The following is a 16205-nucleotide window of genomic DNA, read 5'->3' as shown; positions in this document are numbered from 1 at the left end:
CAAGTCGAGGAGACTTACAAATTATTTTAAAAGTATAAAATGAAGTCATAGTCATCAAAAATACAGTACAGTGTGTTTTGAACATACAGTAATGAGGCTGATTTTCTCAGGAGACTCAGTCACATAACATGCAACATTTAAAATGTGTCTTCCTCAGCCAAGAGCAACAAAGTGAGACCAGCCAAGAGTCAGTCATATGACCACCGGCAAAGTTGCCAATGCAGTTTTTCCATTTCATGTGCCCTGTGGAAGTGCAAAAGTGGAAAAGTAGACCCAATTGGAATGGGCAAAAGTGGAAAAGCAGACTCAGTTGGAATGCTATTTTTTTTTCACATTGTGTAAGTTAAAGGTACAACAGCTGCTATATGCTAAATTATCACTAGTTGTGGGACTTTAGTTACAGTACTTGAATTTCCCCTCAATCCAACTTCTAAAAATGTGTTGAAATACCAACCATTACTAAGTTAGTTTCTCCAATGTAATTGAATAGTCTAACTTGGTATTTTAGTCCTTAACTGATTTTGCCTAAAATTATAACATTTACAGGGGAAAACAGTTCAGAGTTAAAAGAATACCATGCAAGGGCAAATGCTTTTATGGGCAAATGCTTTTATGGACAAACTTTGAACTGGATCTTCACTGTATTTGCTAAGGAAGCTAAGATCTCATTTAATTTTTGTGTGCTTTGCTTTGGTTCAAAACTAACATCACATTCTCAGAACTTGGTCAGAACTTAATCAAAGAAAATGTTATTGAGCTTCCACTTGGTCTTTCCACTCTGCTAAGTGCAAAGACAGTTCTGGAGAAATCAGTCTTGGCTCATGTCCTCAAGTCGATCAAAAGACAAGGGTTGCAGAATATGTACGTGCCATGTCAATGAACTGCTACAATGGAATAAACTTAAAATAATGCTAACATTTATTGACTCCTCATAATACGGCCAGAAACTTTGCATGAATTAACTCATAGAAACGTTATGACGTTGTATTATAAGCAATCTTAATTTGCAGATGAGGACACTGAGGCTTAGGGAAGTTATCTAACTTGCCTAAGGTTAAAGCAATATGCTACCTTTATGGTTGCATCTCCTTAGTAAATCTCTGGGTTGCTGGGGCTCCAGTGCGAGAAAGAGCCTGAAATTCGCAAACTTGGATGATGGGGAAGAAAAGGTGTGCTAAAGTCAGGTCACAGAAGTTCAATCTTAATCTCGTTCCTCTGCAAGCCTTGTTACTCACACCTCTTGACCGACAGCTCGAGGCAGGTCCTCGCAGCAAACATACTCTACGTAAGCCAAGGCCAGGTTTGGGGAGAAGGGGCTCAGAGATGTTAGAAACGTGAACGCAGTCCAGGCGGGAGAAGAGAAGGGGGTTTCGAGGGGTGCCCCTATGCAGCCCACACACACACACACCAAGCACTGACTTGGAAAAGCAACAAGTTTGGCGGAAGATCCTCCCGCGGCCCGAGGGTCCTGAACCCTAGGCCAAGACTCATCCACAGCCTAGGGGGAGGCGGCCACCAGCGCCCCATCTAAGCTAAAGGGCTGACAGAAGGGCTGCAGCGGCAAGTGCGCGCCAACACACGCCCGGTCTCGCCTACGCCCAGACACCTGAGGCTCTGAGAGGAACTTCCCCGCGATCCGCTCCGGCTGCGCAGAGTCTCCTCTCGCCGCCGGGGCCCCGCCCAGTCTCACTTCTTTTAAAAGCAGCAGCCGGCAGCGCGCGGTAGGACGTCATAGCCGCGCTGTGGAGGCTCCAGCACGCCGCGCTTTCCTTCTCAGTGACTCGGCGGCGCCCGGGACAGCGCGCACCTACACCCAAACGCGCGCTCCATCCGGCAGCCTCCTCCTGCTCCACAGCCCGAAGATGGCGGCTGTGAAACTCCTCTCCTCCCGGCTTCGGCTCTGCGCCTCTGCCTGCGGATCTAGGGGAGCCTGGTACAAGGTAAAGTGCGGGGGAAGAGGAAGGCCACGGGCAGGAAGGACGTGGACCAAACCCTGAGTGGTGCCCGCGTTTTCTCCTCTGCCCCTACCCGCTCTCTCCAGCCTGGGATCTGGCATCCGTGGCGCGGTGCCCTCGTCACGGACACGCGGTGACGCGTTCTTGGCCTCGCCGGCCTCTTGGATGACCGCCTTTGCTTGGTTCTGCAGTCGCTTCCCTGATGGAGCGAGAAGCTTAAGGAAGCGCGCGGAGAGGCTGAGAAGGGGCGGGAGGACTCCTGGCAGCGCTCTCGAGCTCCCTGGCGGTCGCCGGCGTCCCTCCTGGCACCCGCCCTTGGAAAGGGACTCTGAGGGTCTGAACTAGGGGAGGAGGGCGCCAGTGTATGGAGGTGAAGGAGTGAGGCAACAGCGGGTAGGTTCGCGCCCCCGATGTGGGAACTCTGGGCTGAGGAACCTCTAGAGGCCCAGAATCTGAGGCTGGGTTCGCCATGGCTCTCTGCTCCAGTTCTCTGGGGCTGGATGCCGGGTGCGGCGGGTGTGGAATGCAGCTCCCATCCTCTCCTCCCCTATTTGGCTCTGCTGCCCGGCAGACTGGAGCGCTCGCCAGGGCGTCCTGCCGGCCAAGCTGGAAAACCATCCGAGGTGTGTCCCTGGCTCGCGGCTGGTCTGCAGGGGCGGACAAACCTTTCTCTCGAGGCCCCTCGTATCCGGGTTAGGGGCTTTCGGTTTTCAGAGCCCTTTGAAATCCTTTTTGTGGCCCACTGCCAACTCTCCACCGAGTGGTATCCGGAGGCATTCCCACCGTGGACTGACTTGGGGTTTTGCCCTATGCGCTGTCCTCGCTTGTAAGCCCACCCTTGTCTGGAGCTCTAGGAGCGAATTGCAGGACCAGCGCGCCAGGTCCAGGAGGGTGGCTTTATCCCCGCTGTCTCAATCGCGGGAGCCTCTTCCTTGGTATTCAATAATAGGTCTGAGCTTGACAGCATGCCATGCACACGGTGCTTACTCCTGAAGCGTGCCTGCCAGACCCCATTGCTCTTCTTTCCTGCATCCAATCCCTGACCGCTGAGAACACAGAGGAGCCACTGAGCTCCTTCGGTAGGTGCTAGGGAATGATTCAGAACTGGACTATTTTACTCTTAAATGACTCTTAGAAAGCATTTTGATAACTGCAGGTAGACTTGGATATATAAAGCATTATTAAAAGGGAACTTGACCTTCAGTGAGACTGCAGGTGCTGAAGCTAGTGCAAACCAGAGCACAGTGATACCCTTGGGCCGAGGTCAAGAACGTTCCTTCTTTTGATAGTTGTTTGCCCAACTGTAATTTACTAACTTCGAGTCTTTTCCACTTTGAGTGTATCATTAAACCATTTCCGAAGCTCAGCAAACCTCTTCTTAGAGGGAGGAGATGCAAATAAGGGGTTCTGTTGTATCTCATTAAAAGTTCATACAGAGTTCAAACTTACCCCTGTCAGGCTTAATTATCATAGGTCTAACTCCTGCCTCCCCCTGTTCCTCTAGCTTGTGACTCTTAGTGCCCTTACTGTTTAGCACTTTAAATCCTCACCTGCTGCTTCTGTTGAACTGTACCTCTTATCTGCTTGTTGAACTTTTCAGATGTGTATATTGTCTCCTCAACCAGATGACAGTTCCCTGATGGCAGAGACCATATTTATGCCTTATACTCAGTCTCCCTCAACAAACACGCTACTCTGCATGGATGAGATATTCTACACATGTTTAACATATGGATGAGAGAACCCTGCAGGCAAACAGAAACCTTGAGTTTTTCCACTAAACAGAACAGCTAAAATGAGATAGTTATTTTCTTAAATGTTTACCATTTTTATGATGGGCAAGCCCAGTGTCTCTCAGACCTGAGAGTGCATCAGCATTACCTGGAGGTTTTCTAAAACAGATTGCTGTACCCAGCCCCAGAATTTCTAATTTAGTAGGTCCTGGGTAGGGCCCTAAACTTTACATTAATAAGTTCCAGGTGGTGTTGATGCTGCTGGTCTGGGGACTGACTGCCCCTTTCAGAGTTATCTGGCATGGACTTAGGTGAGAATAGATTATTGGAAGGCATCTTCTTTTCTTCATTATTACTGCAGGGCAGTGGGGAGCATTTAATAACTATTTTCACAATAGAAAATTATTAGTGGGAAAAAGATTATAAGAGTACCACTAACACTTTCCCCACCATTGATCCTTGACACTGTCTTTTCCGAAATCTTTCCAAGTTCAGACTATCCTGAGCTGCAGTCCTTCTGGTGCAACTGGTGAACTTCACTTGGATGTCATTTGGTGCTTAAAGCTCTTTCTGACCCAAAGCATACCAGCCATAAAGTGACTTTCCCATTCCTTGTTTTGTTCTTCTTTCACTGTGCTTGACAGCACCAGTATCCATCCAGTATATAAGCTGGAAATCCTGGAACCATCTTCTCTTCTCCTTGCTGCACTTCCAGTTGATCACCAAGTGTCATATGTGCCTCTTTCTGAAATGTTCCTCAGTGCTGTCCCTGGCATTCTTTCTCAGCAACTGTTTCTTCCTTATAGCTCCTCAAGTAAATACGATGATTGTGTTTAAAATTTTGTAATTATTTAATGACTACTGTCTTTGCTAGTTTGTAAGTTTCATCCTAGCAGGGACTATGTCTGTGTTTTATTTTTAATATTTATTTTAACTTTGTAGCCCCAGTATTTTGTATAGTTGGTACAAATGGGTAAAGGAAAGAAATAATGAGTTTCCATACCACTTTCTTAATTCAGGCTTCCTTTGAATTATGACATCTGTTTCAAAAGCTTTGCTGTCCCTTCCTCATTGAACGATCAAGTCACAAATCACCACTAAAGAACTTACTCATGTAATCAAGTACTACCGGTTCCCTAAAAACCTATGGAAATAAAAAAATTAAAAAGAAAAGGAAAAAGAAACTCTGCAGTGTAGTCTGTAAGACTTTTTACAAACTGCCTCAATCTGCTTCTCCAGCCTGATCTTCATGAACCTCTCTCCATAAGACCTGATCCCACGTGTCTGTGAGTACACAGAGCCTTTTCATATCATTGAACTCTTACTTATGTGGCTCCCTTGTTTGGAATCACCGTCCTGACAAGTATTTAACACCTGGCAAACTCTGGTTTTCTAGTCCACCAGGTAGAATGAATTACTCCTTCATTTGTGCTCCTTTGGAGCACTGAGTACCCCTCCAGCATTGGAGTAACAATGCACACCACTGCTGTAGAGAATTGCCTAGTGTAACTCCCTGTGAGCTTGTTGAGATTTATTCTTGTTACATGTGCATAATTGGCAGTGTTTAGCTGAAGGTGAACATTCCACCTTTGGTAGACACTGGTCCACTTCTGGACAGCTAAAGTGTTTTCACACACATCACCACCTCTTAGCAGTGATGCCATGCTCTGCAGGTCTGTGAGTGCATCCACTCACATGTTACTGCCTTTTCCTTACAACGTGTATCTCTTGACTTCTCTCCATATAACTTCTCCCCACTCTTGTTTCTCAAACTCTGATACTGACTTGGACAATATCAGCTGTTCCTTGTCATTTATTTCACCATAAGGTGACAAAATAAATATCACCTCATGTTAAAGTAATCTTAAAGCTAAGACCCGTGTTTTTTGAAAACTTTCAACAACGATCACCTGGGTTAATTTGCTACGGTAAGAATTGTGTTTAAAAACATTCTTTGTAAAATCAGTGGAGTGTATATATATGGTAGAGTGAGGTGGTTAAAAAATTAAAACTAAACTCCAATAAATGACAAGTTGGTTTTACTGCCCTGGTAGAGAATGAAGAAAAGTTTGCATTTTCCAAAGGAAGCTAACATCCCCTGAGTGTCTTCTATAGTCCAGGCACAGGGCTTCTGTATATAACATCAGAATATGTTTTATAGATACATAACCTTAGAAAGGGAAACTGTGGGCAAGGGGAGGTCTACTGTACATATAAAAACACTATGTACGCCATAAATATATACATTTATTGCCTACATAAATATATATTTATATACAATTAAAATTAAAACTAAACTCCAGTAAATGACAAGTTGATCTTACTGCCCTAGTGGAGAAGGAAGAAAAGCTTGCATTTTCCAAAGGAAGCTAGTATCCCCTGGGTATCTTCTATAGTCCTGGCACAGGGTTTCTGTATATAACATCATTTGTTCCTTACTACATTCCTAGAAAACAATTATCATCTTTTTGTAAACTTAAAATACCCTCTCCCCCCATGAAAAAGAGATGCAGTGGTTAAGTAATTTTCCTAGGTTCATGTAACTGTGGCAGAATTGGAATTTGAAGCAAGGTTATTTTTGATCCCAAGAGCATGATCTTTCATGCCATACTATCTGCTAAACTAGATGTTAGGGTTTCCAGAATCTGTTGTAGTACAAGTTGACTCTTTAGTAAATAGATATCAAATGTCAACAAATATTGTTAACTGAATATATGAATAATGAAAAAAACAAACTTGAGTACCTGAAAGTTCTTCATTGTCTTGAGCCCTTCTCAGATTACCTGGGAAACATCTTCACTTTATGCTTTTCACTTTTGATTATCTGGCTAAACATATCTTCTCTAAAATACTTTTGAGGAAATTTTTTTTTTTTTTTCAGGGAGTGTGGCAAGCTCTTTGGTAATTTCTAACTGTAATGAAAACTATCAGATGAAACAAAAGAATAGAATTCTTGATAAGCCTATGGTTATATGCTTTTATTTGTGGGCAGGGGAGAGGTGGTGATGGTTAATGGGTACCAAAAAATAGAAAGAATGAATGAGACCTACTGTTTGATAGCACAATAGGGTGAGACTACAGTCGATAACAACTTCATTGTACGTTTAAAAATAACTTCAAGTGTATTTGGATTGTAACTCAAAGGGTAAATGCTTGAGGGAATGGATACCTGAATCTAAAAAGCCTGTATAGGTGTATAGGGGAAATGAGTTTTCTTCCAACTTCCTCTCTATGTGGGATTTGTATTTCTCAGCATATTGAAATAGTTAAGGTGATCTTACTGCACAGACTGTTGAGCTGTGGATTAAACTCTTTAATTTTCTTCCCCTTCTAGCTATAAGGGCCTGACTCTTCACTTCTGGGTGGAGATAATGACATCAGAGTTATACAGGAAGAAATAGAACACTCACAAAGATTCATTGTATATCAATAAACGGGAAGTAGAGTATGAAAGGTTTCAAAAAACTTGGAGAGAAGCATACTGCAGTAGAAAGATCCTGAGGTAGAAGGCCAAACAAAATCTTGGATCTGGTCTTGCTTTAACACAGTTTTGGGTAAATTACAAGATCCTTCTAAGCTTCAAAAACTTGACCTGTCATTTTAAGTGTCTCTAGGAGATATCCTCAACTTTATCTTGCGATCCTTCTGTTGGCCTGTTTATTCAGGCTGTCACACTTGTCATTTTCAATATATTAAAAAAATGTATGTTTAAAATAGAAGCAGATGAATCCTTGCTACTTGAGGATAGGAAAGAGGGAAAACTCTTTGTGGCTCAAGCCCTTTCTATCTCTGCCTAGACTTATTTCTCAGGGTTTGGGCAGTGTGCTCGCTTATTTTTAGAGGAAGAAAAGAATGATAGACATTTATGCTGTCACCTTGACTACTTCAGTTGTGTCTGTCTGGGAGACTGTTAGGCAGTGGATGTGAGCTCACCACTGGCATGTTAAGGTGGCAGTATACCAAGATTCAGATGTTATTCTTTCTTTTTAGGCTGACTGTGTAATGAGAATAAAGGAAAGGTGATATTGCGTATGAATGATTGCTACAGAATCTGCTTTCTTGTTTCCTTTTGTGCATAGTGTGGATGAAGTAGGGGAAAGGGAAAAGTTTACAACTGATTGCTCATGAATATTCACTAGGTGACTCATTTGGGACCAAATAGTACACTGGTAAGGCTAGACTTACCTTCCTTGTAGATAATGGTTTGTTCCTTTTATGTAGGCTCCATAAACCTTAAGCCCTGTAGGAGGATGAGTTGTTTTGTAAGGTGTTCTTGTCCCTTTAGGAGGCATTCTTTGACATTTAAGATTGAACCTGGAGCCCAACTCTGTAGGTATATGTTTTATTCACATTGGCTTTAATTTCTTAGAGAGCAGTGCTCATGTCTTCATACTTAACTATGTTGGAACAAATAGTACAGGACTTGACACATGGTAGGTTTACAGCAAATACTTATTGATTAATGGAAGATTGGGTTACCAGAAACTGATGCTCGATGACACCATTGCTATGAATTTGAATTCCAGTATATGGACTTTTGTGGGCGGCAAGGCACCCAGGTGCCGAGGCAAGAGATTGAGGGCACAAGCTGTTCCAGTATAATAAAATATATAAAATAAGAATAGTTATTCTAGATATAGATAATAGATATGATTATGTATGAATATCATTTAATCATTAGTTTGTAGCAATTACTCTTTATTCCAATATTATAATAATCCTTGCTCTACAATTATAACTTAGGAAAAGCCAGGCCATACAGAGATAGGAGCTGAGGGGACATAGTGAGAAGTGACCAGAAGACAAGAGTGTGAGCCTTCTGTTATGCCCGGACAGGTCCACCAGAGGGCTCCTTGGTCTAGCGGTAACGCCAGCATCTGGGAAGACACCTGTTGCCAAGTGGACTGTGGTCTAGCGGTAGCGTCAATGTCAAGGAAAAACACCTGCTACTTAGCAGACCAGGAAAAGGAGACTCCCTTTCCCCGTAGGAGTTCAGAGAAGACTCTACTCCTCCACCTCTTGTGGAGGGCCTGACATCAGTCAGGCCCACACGCAGTTATCCAGAGGCCTAACGGTCTCCCTGTGATGCTGTGCTTCAGTGGTCAGCCTCCTAGTCCTCCTTCATGTTCCATACTGTACACCTGGCCATGCCTTTTAAATAACAGTAGCAAATTAGTGAAAGTACTAAAAGTCTCTGATATGCAGAAATAATGGTGTAAGCTTTCTCTCTCTCTCTCCTCTCTTTCTCTCTGCCTCGGCTGCCAGGCAGGGAAGGGCCCCATGTCCAGTGGACACGTGACTCATGTGACTTTACCTATCATTGAAGATGGCTCTCACTCCTTACCCTGCCACTTTGTCTTGTATCCAATAAATATCAGCACAGCCTGGCATTCGGGGCCACTACCGATCTCCGCGTCTTGGTGGTAGTGGTCCCCCAGGCCCAGCTGTCTTTTCTTTTATCTCTTTGTCTTTTGTCTTTATTCCTGCAATCTCTCATCTCTGCACATGGGGAGAAAAACCCACTGACCCTGTGGGGCTGGACCCTACAGACTTTTCTTTCTACTTTCATTCTTTTGGGTGGCCACAAAGGATGGAATTAGAACTTTCCCTTATGTAGTAGAAGACATCTGTTACAAGGGGACTTCAGTGATAATCTGTGGATAAAATATCCATCTTACTTTTAAATACGAGTCACTTAAAGCTCCAGGCTTTTAAAGAGGGGGATAGTATCACAGACAGAAAGGTGAAATGGTGGTTATGGAGGCTGGAGGTGAGGAGTTGCTGAGTTGTTGGTCAAAGGATACATAATTTTATTTAGGAGGAATAAATTCAAGAGATCTGTTGAACACCACGGTGACTATAGTTAATAATATATTGTATACTAGAAAATTGCTTAGAGATTTTTACCACAAAAAAGCGTGTGCATTTATAAATAGCCTGATTGAGCCATTAGACAATGTATATAGTATCCTCCCTTATCTGAGGGGAATATGTTCCAAAACCCTAGTGGATACCTGACCTGTGGGTAGTATCAAACCATATATAAGTTGTTTTTCCTACATATGTCTGTCATTCATTTTAATTTACAAATTAGACTATGAGACATTAGTCACAATAACTAATAATAGAACAATTATAACAATATATTGTAATGAAAGTTATAAGAATATATTCTCTCTCCCAAATCTTATTGTACCATACTTACCTGGGGTGACAGACCTCAGAAAGGGAAACTGTGCATAAGGGGGGTCTACTATACATATAAAAACAACCATGTGTGCCATAAATATATACATTTATTACCTGTATAAATATATGCATTATATATAATTATTACCTGGCAATTAAAAACATGTATATATAAAGGGGATAATGAAATTATCATTTGTCTGTCAATTGAATAAATTGCTACACACACAAAGCTGTATCTCTAAATGATTATCAATTTTTTTTTTTAATATTTCAGGGATGTGTTTGTTCCTTTTCCACCAGTGCTCATCGCCATACCAAGTTTTATACAGATCCAGTAGAAGCTGTAAAAGACATCCCTGATGGTGCAACGGTTTTGGTTGGTGGTGAGTACTAATACTGTTTTTCATATTACGGTAATGTCCTTATGTTTTTAAATGAAACCAGCAAATCACAATGACAAAGATGTATAAAAATGATAATTATTTTATTATGCATTATTTATTTATAGTATCATCTGTTTTATTAGTGTCTTCTTCCTAAAAGTTTAGCAAGGTTTAGCATTCATTATTTTACTTTCTGTGTGTGTGTATTTGTGTGTTTCTGTTTTGAAAAACTGAAGCTTCAAAGTAGTCATGTTTTGTTAATAGTTTTGAAAAAAATCCCTAGATCCCAATTTTTTACTTAAAAAGTTGGCATTAATCTCATAAGCTTACACCTTCAGAGACCCTGTAGACATAGGCATCTATATTGACCTCCACCACTGCCAATTCTATTGCTGCTGCTTGTTTGGAATCTCAAGAGGGAGTCTCACTTTGTCGCCCAGGCTAGAGTGCAGTGGTGCGATCTCAGTTTACTGCAACCTCTATCTCTCGGGTTCAAGTGATTCTTGCCTTAGCCTCCCAAGTAGCTGGGATTATAGGCACCTGCCATCACTCTTGGCTAAATTTTGTATTTTTAGTAGAGATGGGGTTTCACCGTGTTGGCAAGTCTGGTCTTGAACTCCTGACCTCTAGTGATCCGCCCACCTTGGCCTCCCAAAGTGCTGGGATTACAGGCATGAGTCACCCATACCCAACTTGCTGCCTGCTTCTGATAAATAATATCAAGGATTATTTTTAGGATTGATCCCCACTCATCCAAGTAAGTCATTGAATGTTTATTTTAAACCCAAAACAATTTGAGTAATAATGGAAAATGTAAAGAAATGACCGTTTTGGGCTTAGGCTTCCAACTGTGCAAAATCTACTCAGACATGTAAACATTCTTAAAAAAGTTATAGAAAAACTGATTTATAAAGCAGGACAACAATAGATATATAGTTAAGTGCAAGCTGGGCAATGTGTAGCTATATAAACTGGTTGCACTTGGCCTTATACTTGTGGTTCAAAGACTGGGCGGTGATATGTGATATAATGGTTCAAAACGTTTGGATATAGCTATATGACTGTTTATTAAGCTGCAGAGATATATATGTGTATTTTGCTTAGTGGATCTAATAATGTGCTTTGTTTAATTTCCCTCTTAAAAAGAATAACACCCACTTCTCTGAAAGAACTTTATTACCCCCTTTACAAATTGTTTATTTTTTCGGCTTAATATAGGTTTTGGGCTATGTGGAATTCCGGAGAATCTTATAGATGCTTTACTGAAAACTGGAGTAAAAGGACTAACTGCAGTCAGCAACAACGCAGGGTAAGTGTACATTTTAAAAACAGTTGGCTGGAGAGAAATGCCAATTCTCAATATTTAAGCAGAGTTTATCAGTGAAATGAAATTTTCTCCTACTCACATGAGCATCAAAATCTAGTGTTTAACAAGGTCAAGAGGGTTACATTTATCCAAATGTTTTTGGTACCATCCTTCATAAGTAAAGCAGACTTGCTTCATCTAGTATAAAGATATAAATTAAGACTTTATATCTTAATGTGATGTGCTTTTATTTTTCTAAACTTAAAATATACTGTGTGTTGGAGGGGAATGGGATTGTAGAAATCATCTGTCCCTTGTTTAACTGACTTTTCAGATCATCTGAAAATAGAGAAGTAACTTGTTTATGACAACTTGATAACTCTTAAACATATTTTATGCCCTTTAATTTGACTTGATTATACATACTTTTGATTATCAGCACTTTCAGTTTTCCAGATAGCTTTATGCTTATAAGGGATACTGCAGATCAATGTAAAGTTCTTGATACAGAATAGATGCTGTTATGTCAAAGGCTCAAAAATCTGATTATACATGTGTACCTACACTTATAATTACTGGCGTGTGTGTGGTGTGTGTGTGTGTGTGTGTGTGTGTATATATATATATTACTGTACTAGTCAGCTATAATAGTTTTTTGAGAGCCCAATGGTCAGTCTATCACTCTAAAATGTCTGGTTCTGTACCAATGACTTTGAACTTTGAGATAAAGGCAGTGACCCCTCTGCCGTGCCCTTGTTCTTTGTTGAGGAAGCTGCAGCTCTGAAGGAGTTAATAGTCAGATGTAGTCCATGAGCTGATTATCGGCATTCCCTAGGATTTAGTTATTTTGTTTGGGAAGGGCTAACTAATTCCTGGGATGTATACTTGAACTTCTGTGCTCAGCTCATGAAAGATTTCATTTGTCTCATGTTACTACAGTGTCCTCCCTTATTCGAGGGGGATGTGTTCTGAAATCATGGCTAATACTCAACCCAGTTGCTGTCAATGGGAATGTATTTCCCATTGTGGATGGAAGACAAATAGTCTTCCATCCACAAATTTAATGTCTTTTCCATCTTAACTAAGCTTTTATTATGCTCTGTTGCTATAACTTTTGCAGTTTGAGATATGACAGCAAAACTAGCACATATTTTTCTCTTTCTTTGAAATTTAATGGATAAAAGATTAATTCTTACTTAGATCTTTCACTTAAAGGAAACACTTTATGGCTTCTTTTTGGCATATCCAAGTTACCAGCACTACTACTCTTTGATTTGGGGCCACTATTAAGTAAAATAAGGACTGCTTGAACACAAGCACAGCAAATACTGCAACAATCTATCTGATCACCATTATGGCTACTAAGTGAAGAACAGGAGTGTAGTATATACAGTGTAGATATGCTAGACAAAGGGAGGATTCACATCCCGGGCAGGATGGAGTAGGATGATGATGGTTCATCATGTTACTCAGAATGGTGCACAACTTAAAACTTACAAATTTTATATATCTGGAATTTTCCATTTAATATTTGTGGACTGCAAGTGACTGGGTAATTGAAACCACAGAAAGTGAAACTGCAGTTTGGGCGGGGGGGAATTTACGGTATGTCATAAATTAGCCTTGTATTTAAATGCAGCATTTTCTTTTTGGTACTCTTGATATAGCAAATATAATTATCTAATCCAGATTTAAGTATGTCTAAAATGAAAAGTAAACAAAAGAAATAGAACTTGGTAAGTGATCGCAACTTTATTTTTATTTATTTTATTCTGACAAGAATTGCCAGTTAATGAGATTTCAGAAAATCAGCAAATTAAATTTTAGATTCAGAACATGAAAATATTTGCAGAACATTGTTTCTGATACAGTATCTTTTTGCTTTATAATAATATATATCATTAATGAATTCTTGGCCTTAGACTTTTTCTCCTCACCAAAATGTTTGAAACCCGGGTTTGTTGTGATGCGGGAAAAAGATTACATCTCTCTTTAGTATACTAAAAAATGTTGGCTACTAAAGGAAAGCAACAATCTTTTTGAAGGTCTTATCAGCATTGTGTTTAATGTTAAAGAGCTATAAGATGTTTTAATATTCATGTCTCTATTAGAAATGATATATTCCCCATTTGCAAAAGATCACATCTATTTTTCTTTGTCTTGTAAGCCTTTATAGGTAAGAGACTTGTCTGACTCATTTTTTATCATCAATGTCTGATAATAGGTAAGATATACACTTGCCAAATTTGAGTTGTAAATTATGTGGCAAGAAACACTCTCGTTGTAAGCTGACAGCATTTTCAAGACCTGAAGAACTGGTCAGGTAGTGCACCTGGGGCTAGCGTCTTATGCACTGCTTGATTGCTGTGCCAGGATACTAGTCTAATAACAAAGCAAAGCCCATATAAACCATGATTCTCAGAGCTAAAATAAATGAATAAAGATATGTAATCTCCAAATAGAGCCAACTTAAAATGGGTAATGGGTTGAAAAACCAAAAAGATCCAGAAGAGAGTAGTTAGAAAAATTCCTAAGTCAATCAGTGACCAACTGTATTCTGGCTTTACTGTGGGCCTATAGGAGTTTCAGATATTTAAAACTACAGAAAGTAAAATGGATCATATCCACCTTCATGAATTATTTCGTTACAACTTTATTAGTCTGGGTTCCAGAGGATATCAAATGTAATTTAATTTTCTGAGTAGTTGAGGAGTTTACCAAAGGGAGCCTTTTCAGTGGAATGGTCAGGGCTGAGGGAAAACATGAGTAATAAAGAACCCTGGAGTTTGTAATGGAGGGGTGCTGTTACCAGCCCCAGGTCTGAAGGAGTGAAGGGAGGGAGCTGTTAGTAGGACCTGGAAGAAAGCTTTATGGAGGGGGTTATTCAATGGGCTGTAACTTCTCAGGGAGAGAGCCAGAGGAATATATTTTTCCCTCACCCACATCCTCTTGATGGTGCCTCCCATTGGGTGAACCCAGTCAGAGTGGCTGAACCCGATCAGAAGCCAGAAGGCAAGGGGACCCCTCAATTTAGTCTACAGGGCAGCCATCTGAGGTTCAGAGGAGGCTGGAGGTTGGAGAACGGATCCAGAGGGACAAACGGTAAATATCCAGTGTAAAGACTTGGAGGTTTTCACTATTATTAGAGAAGAGCCAGTGAGGCGGGGGACAGTGGAATTGAGCAATAAATCCATTTAACAGATGTTCAGCTTAGAATACAATAGTGAATAAAACAGACCAAGATTTCTGCTTCATGGACCAAATGCTCTAGTTTGGGAGAGGTGGACCATAACAGTAACATAACATGTAAGTAAACTTTCCAATATGTGAAGTTATATGTGCCTTGGAAAAGACAAAAAAAAAAAAAAAAAAAAAGAAAAAGTAATAGGGAATGGGAGTGTGGAAATGGAGGGGCAGGTTTTAATATTCAATTGGGTGATCAGGATGGGACTCACTGAGGTGACATTTGACCAGAGACTTGAAGGAAGTGAGGGAGTGAGCCATGCAGATGTCTGGAAGAAGAGTTTGAGACGGGAAGGCCAGTGCAAAGGCACCAGGTGGGGGATATGTAGGTATGTTGGAGGGATGGTGAGGTCAGGAGAGGAAGAGAAGTGAGCAAAAAGGAGAATGGGTGGAGTGAGGTTGGGGACATCAAAGTGCATCTGATCTCATGGGACCTTGCAGGCCACTCTAGAGACCTTTGATTTTACTCTGAATGAAAGTACCATCACAGGGGTGTGAGCAAGAGCAGTGATGTGTTCTGACTTACATTTTATAAGGCTTGCTTGGCTGCCATGTTGTGAGGGAGCAGAAGCAGGGAGGGTTTGCAGTTCCCTGGCAAGACAGTGCAGTACAAGGAGTGAGAGAGAAATGATCAGATTCTGAATAGGCTTTGAAGTTGGAATCAGGATTTCCTGAGAGATTCAATGTGGAGTTTGTGAGAGAAGTCGAAGATCGCTGTGTTAGTTTTGGGCTGAGGATCTGTAAGGTGGGCCTGCCATGAGGTGAGATGGGAAGGCTGCAGTGGAGCTGAATTTGAGGGAATAGAATTGTGGGGACCTAGCCAGGTATTAGGAGTAGGTTAAAAACTCAAAAGGCGTTGTGTGCATTGAGAGTATGGGGAGACAACCCTTGAACAACGGAATCATTAGGCATCTGGTGACCCCTAGTGGACAAATGTATTCTTAACTTGCAGGGCATTCTAGCTCAAAATTACACTCTCTTGAAAATACTTGTTACTTAGGCATTAGTTTTCTTTTGAACAAAGTGAGAGTAAGTCATGCAGCTATTTCTTTTCTACCCATGGTGGATGGGAAATCTTATCAGATTCAGCATTTGAAGGCTAGGGGTGCAAAACAAGTTGAATAGGAGGTTGACAGTTACCTGTTACCCAGACACTTTGAAGTGTTCATTGTGTCAGGAGTGCTGGGGGTAGGAAAGAGGTTTGGAAATGAAATTCTGAGAATTGGGAAGGCATCAGCTGAGCTGGAATGGTCACTTGTGGGTGTGAGGAGTATGAGGGTGGAGAGTGGAATGAAGTTGGGAGAACAGGTGGTATTGGGAGAAATGTCAGTGGTTTGTTACATACTTAACACCTTTCCAGATCAACTAAGTAGGCGTCAGTAGTGCTCGTTAA

General features: G+C 41.2%; 1 protein-coding gene across 3 annotated transcripts in view; it reads left to right on the top strand.

The window, feature by feature from the left end:
* Window positions 1–1594: 1594 nt before the first annotated feature.
* The window catches only part of OXCT1 (3-oxoacid CoA-transferase 1), a 145924-nt gene continuing 131313 nt past the window's right edge, over window positions 1595–16205 (top strand). For all 3 annotated transcript variants that reach the window (XM_023216456.3, XM_023216457.1, XM_023216455.1), the window contains exons 1-3: window positions 1595–1940; window positions 10155–10263; window positions 11482–11572. In XM_023216456.3, the coding sequence (XP_023072224.1) occupies window positions 1863–1940; window positions 10155–10263; window positions 11482–11572 (278 nt within the window). In that variant the 5' untranslated portion in view covers window positions 1595–1862. The remainder of the gene's footprint in view (window positions 1941–10154; window positions 10264–11481; window positions 11573–16205) is intronic.

This window comes from Piliocolobus tephrosceles, chromosome 4 (genome assembly GCF_002776525.5).
Source record: "Piliocolobus tephrosceles isolate RC106 chromosome 4, ASM277652v3, whole genome shotgun sequence".
Classification (NCBI taxonomy): domain Eukaryota; kingdom Metazoa; phylum Chordata; class Mammalia; order Primates; family Cercopithecidae; genus Piliocolobus; species Piliocolobus tephrosceles.
The sequence above is the reverse complement of the archived record's forward strand: the minus strand, read 5'-3'. Positions and strand labels throughout refer to the sequence as shown.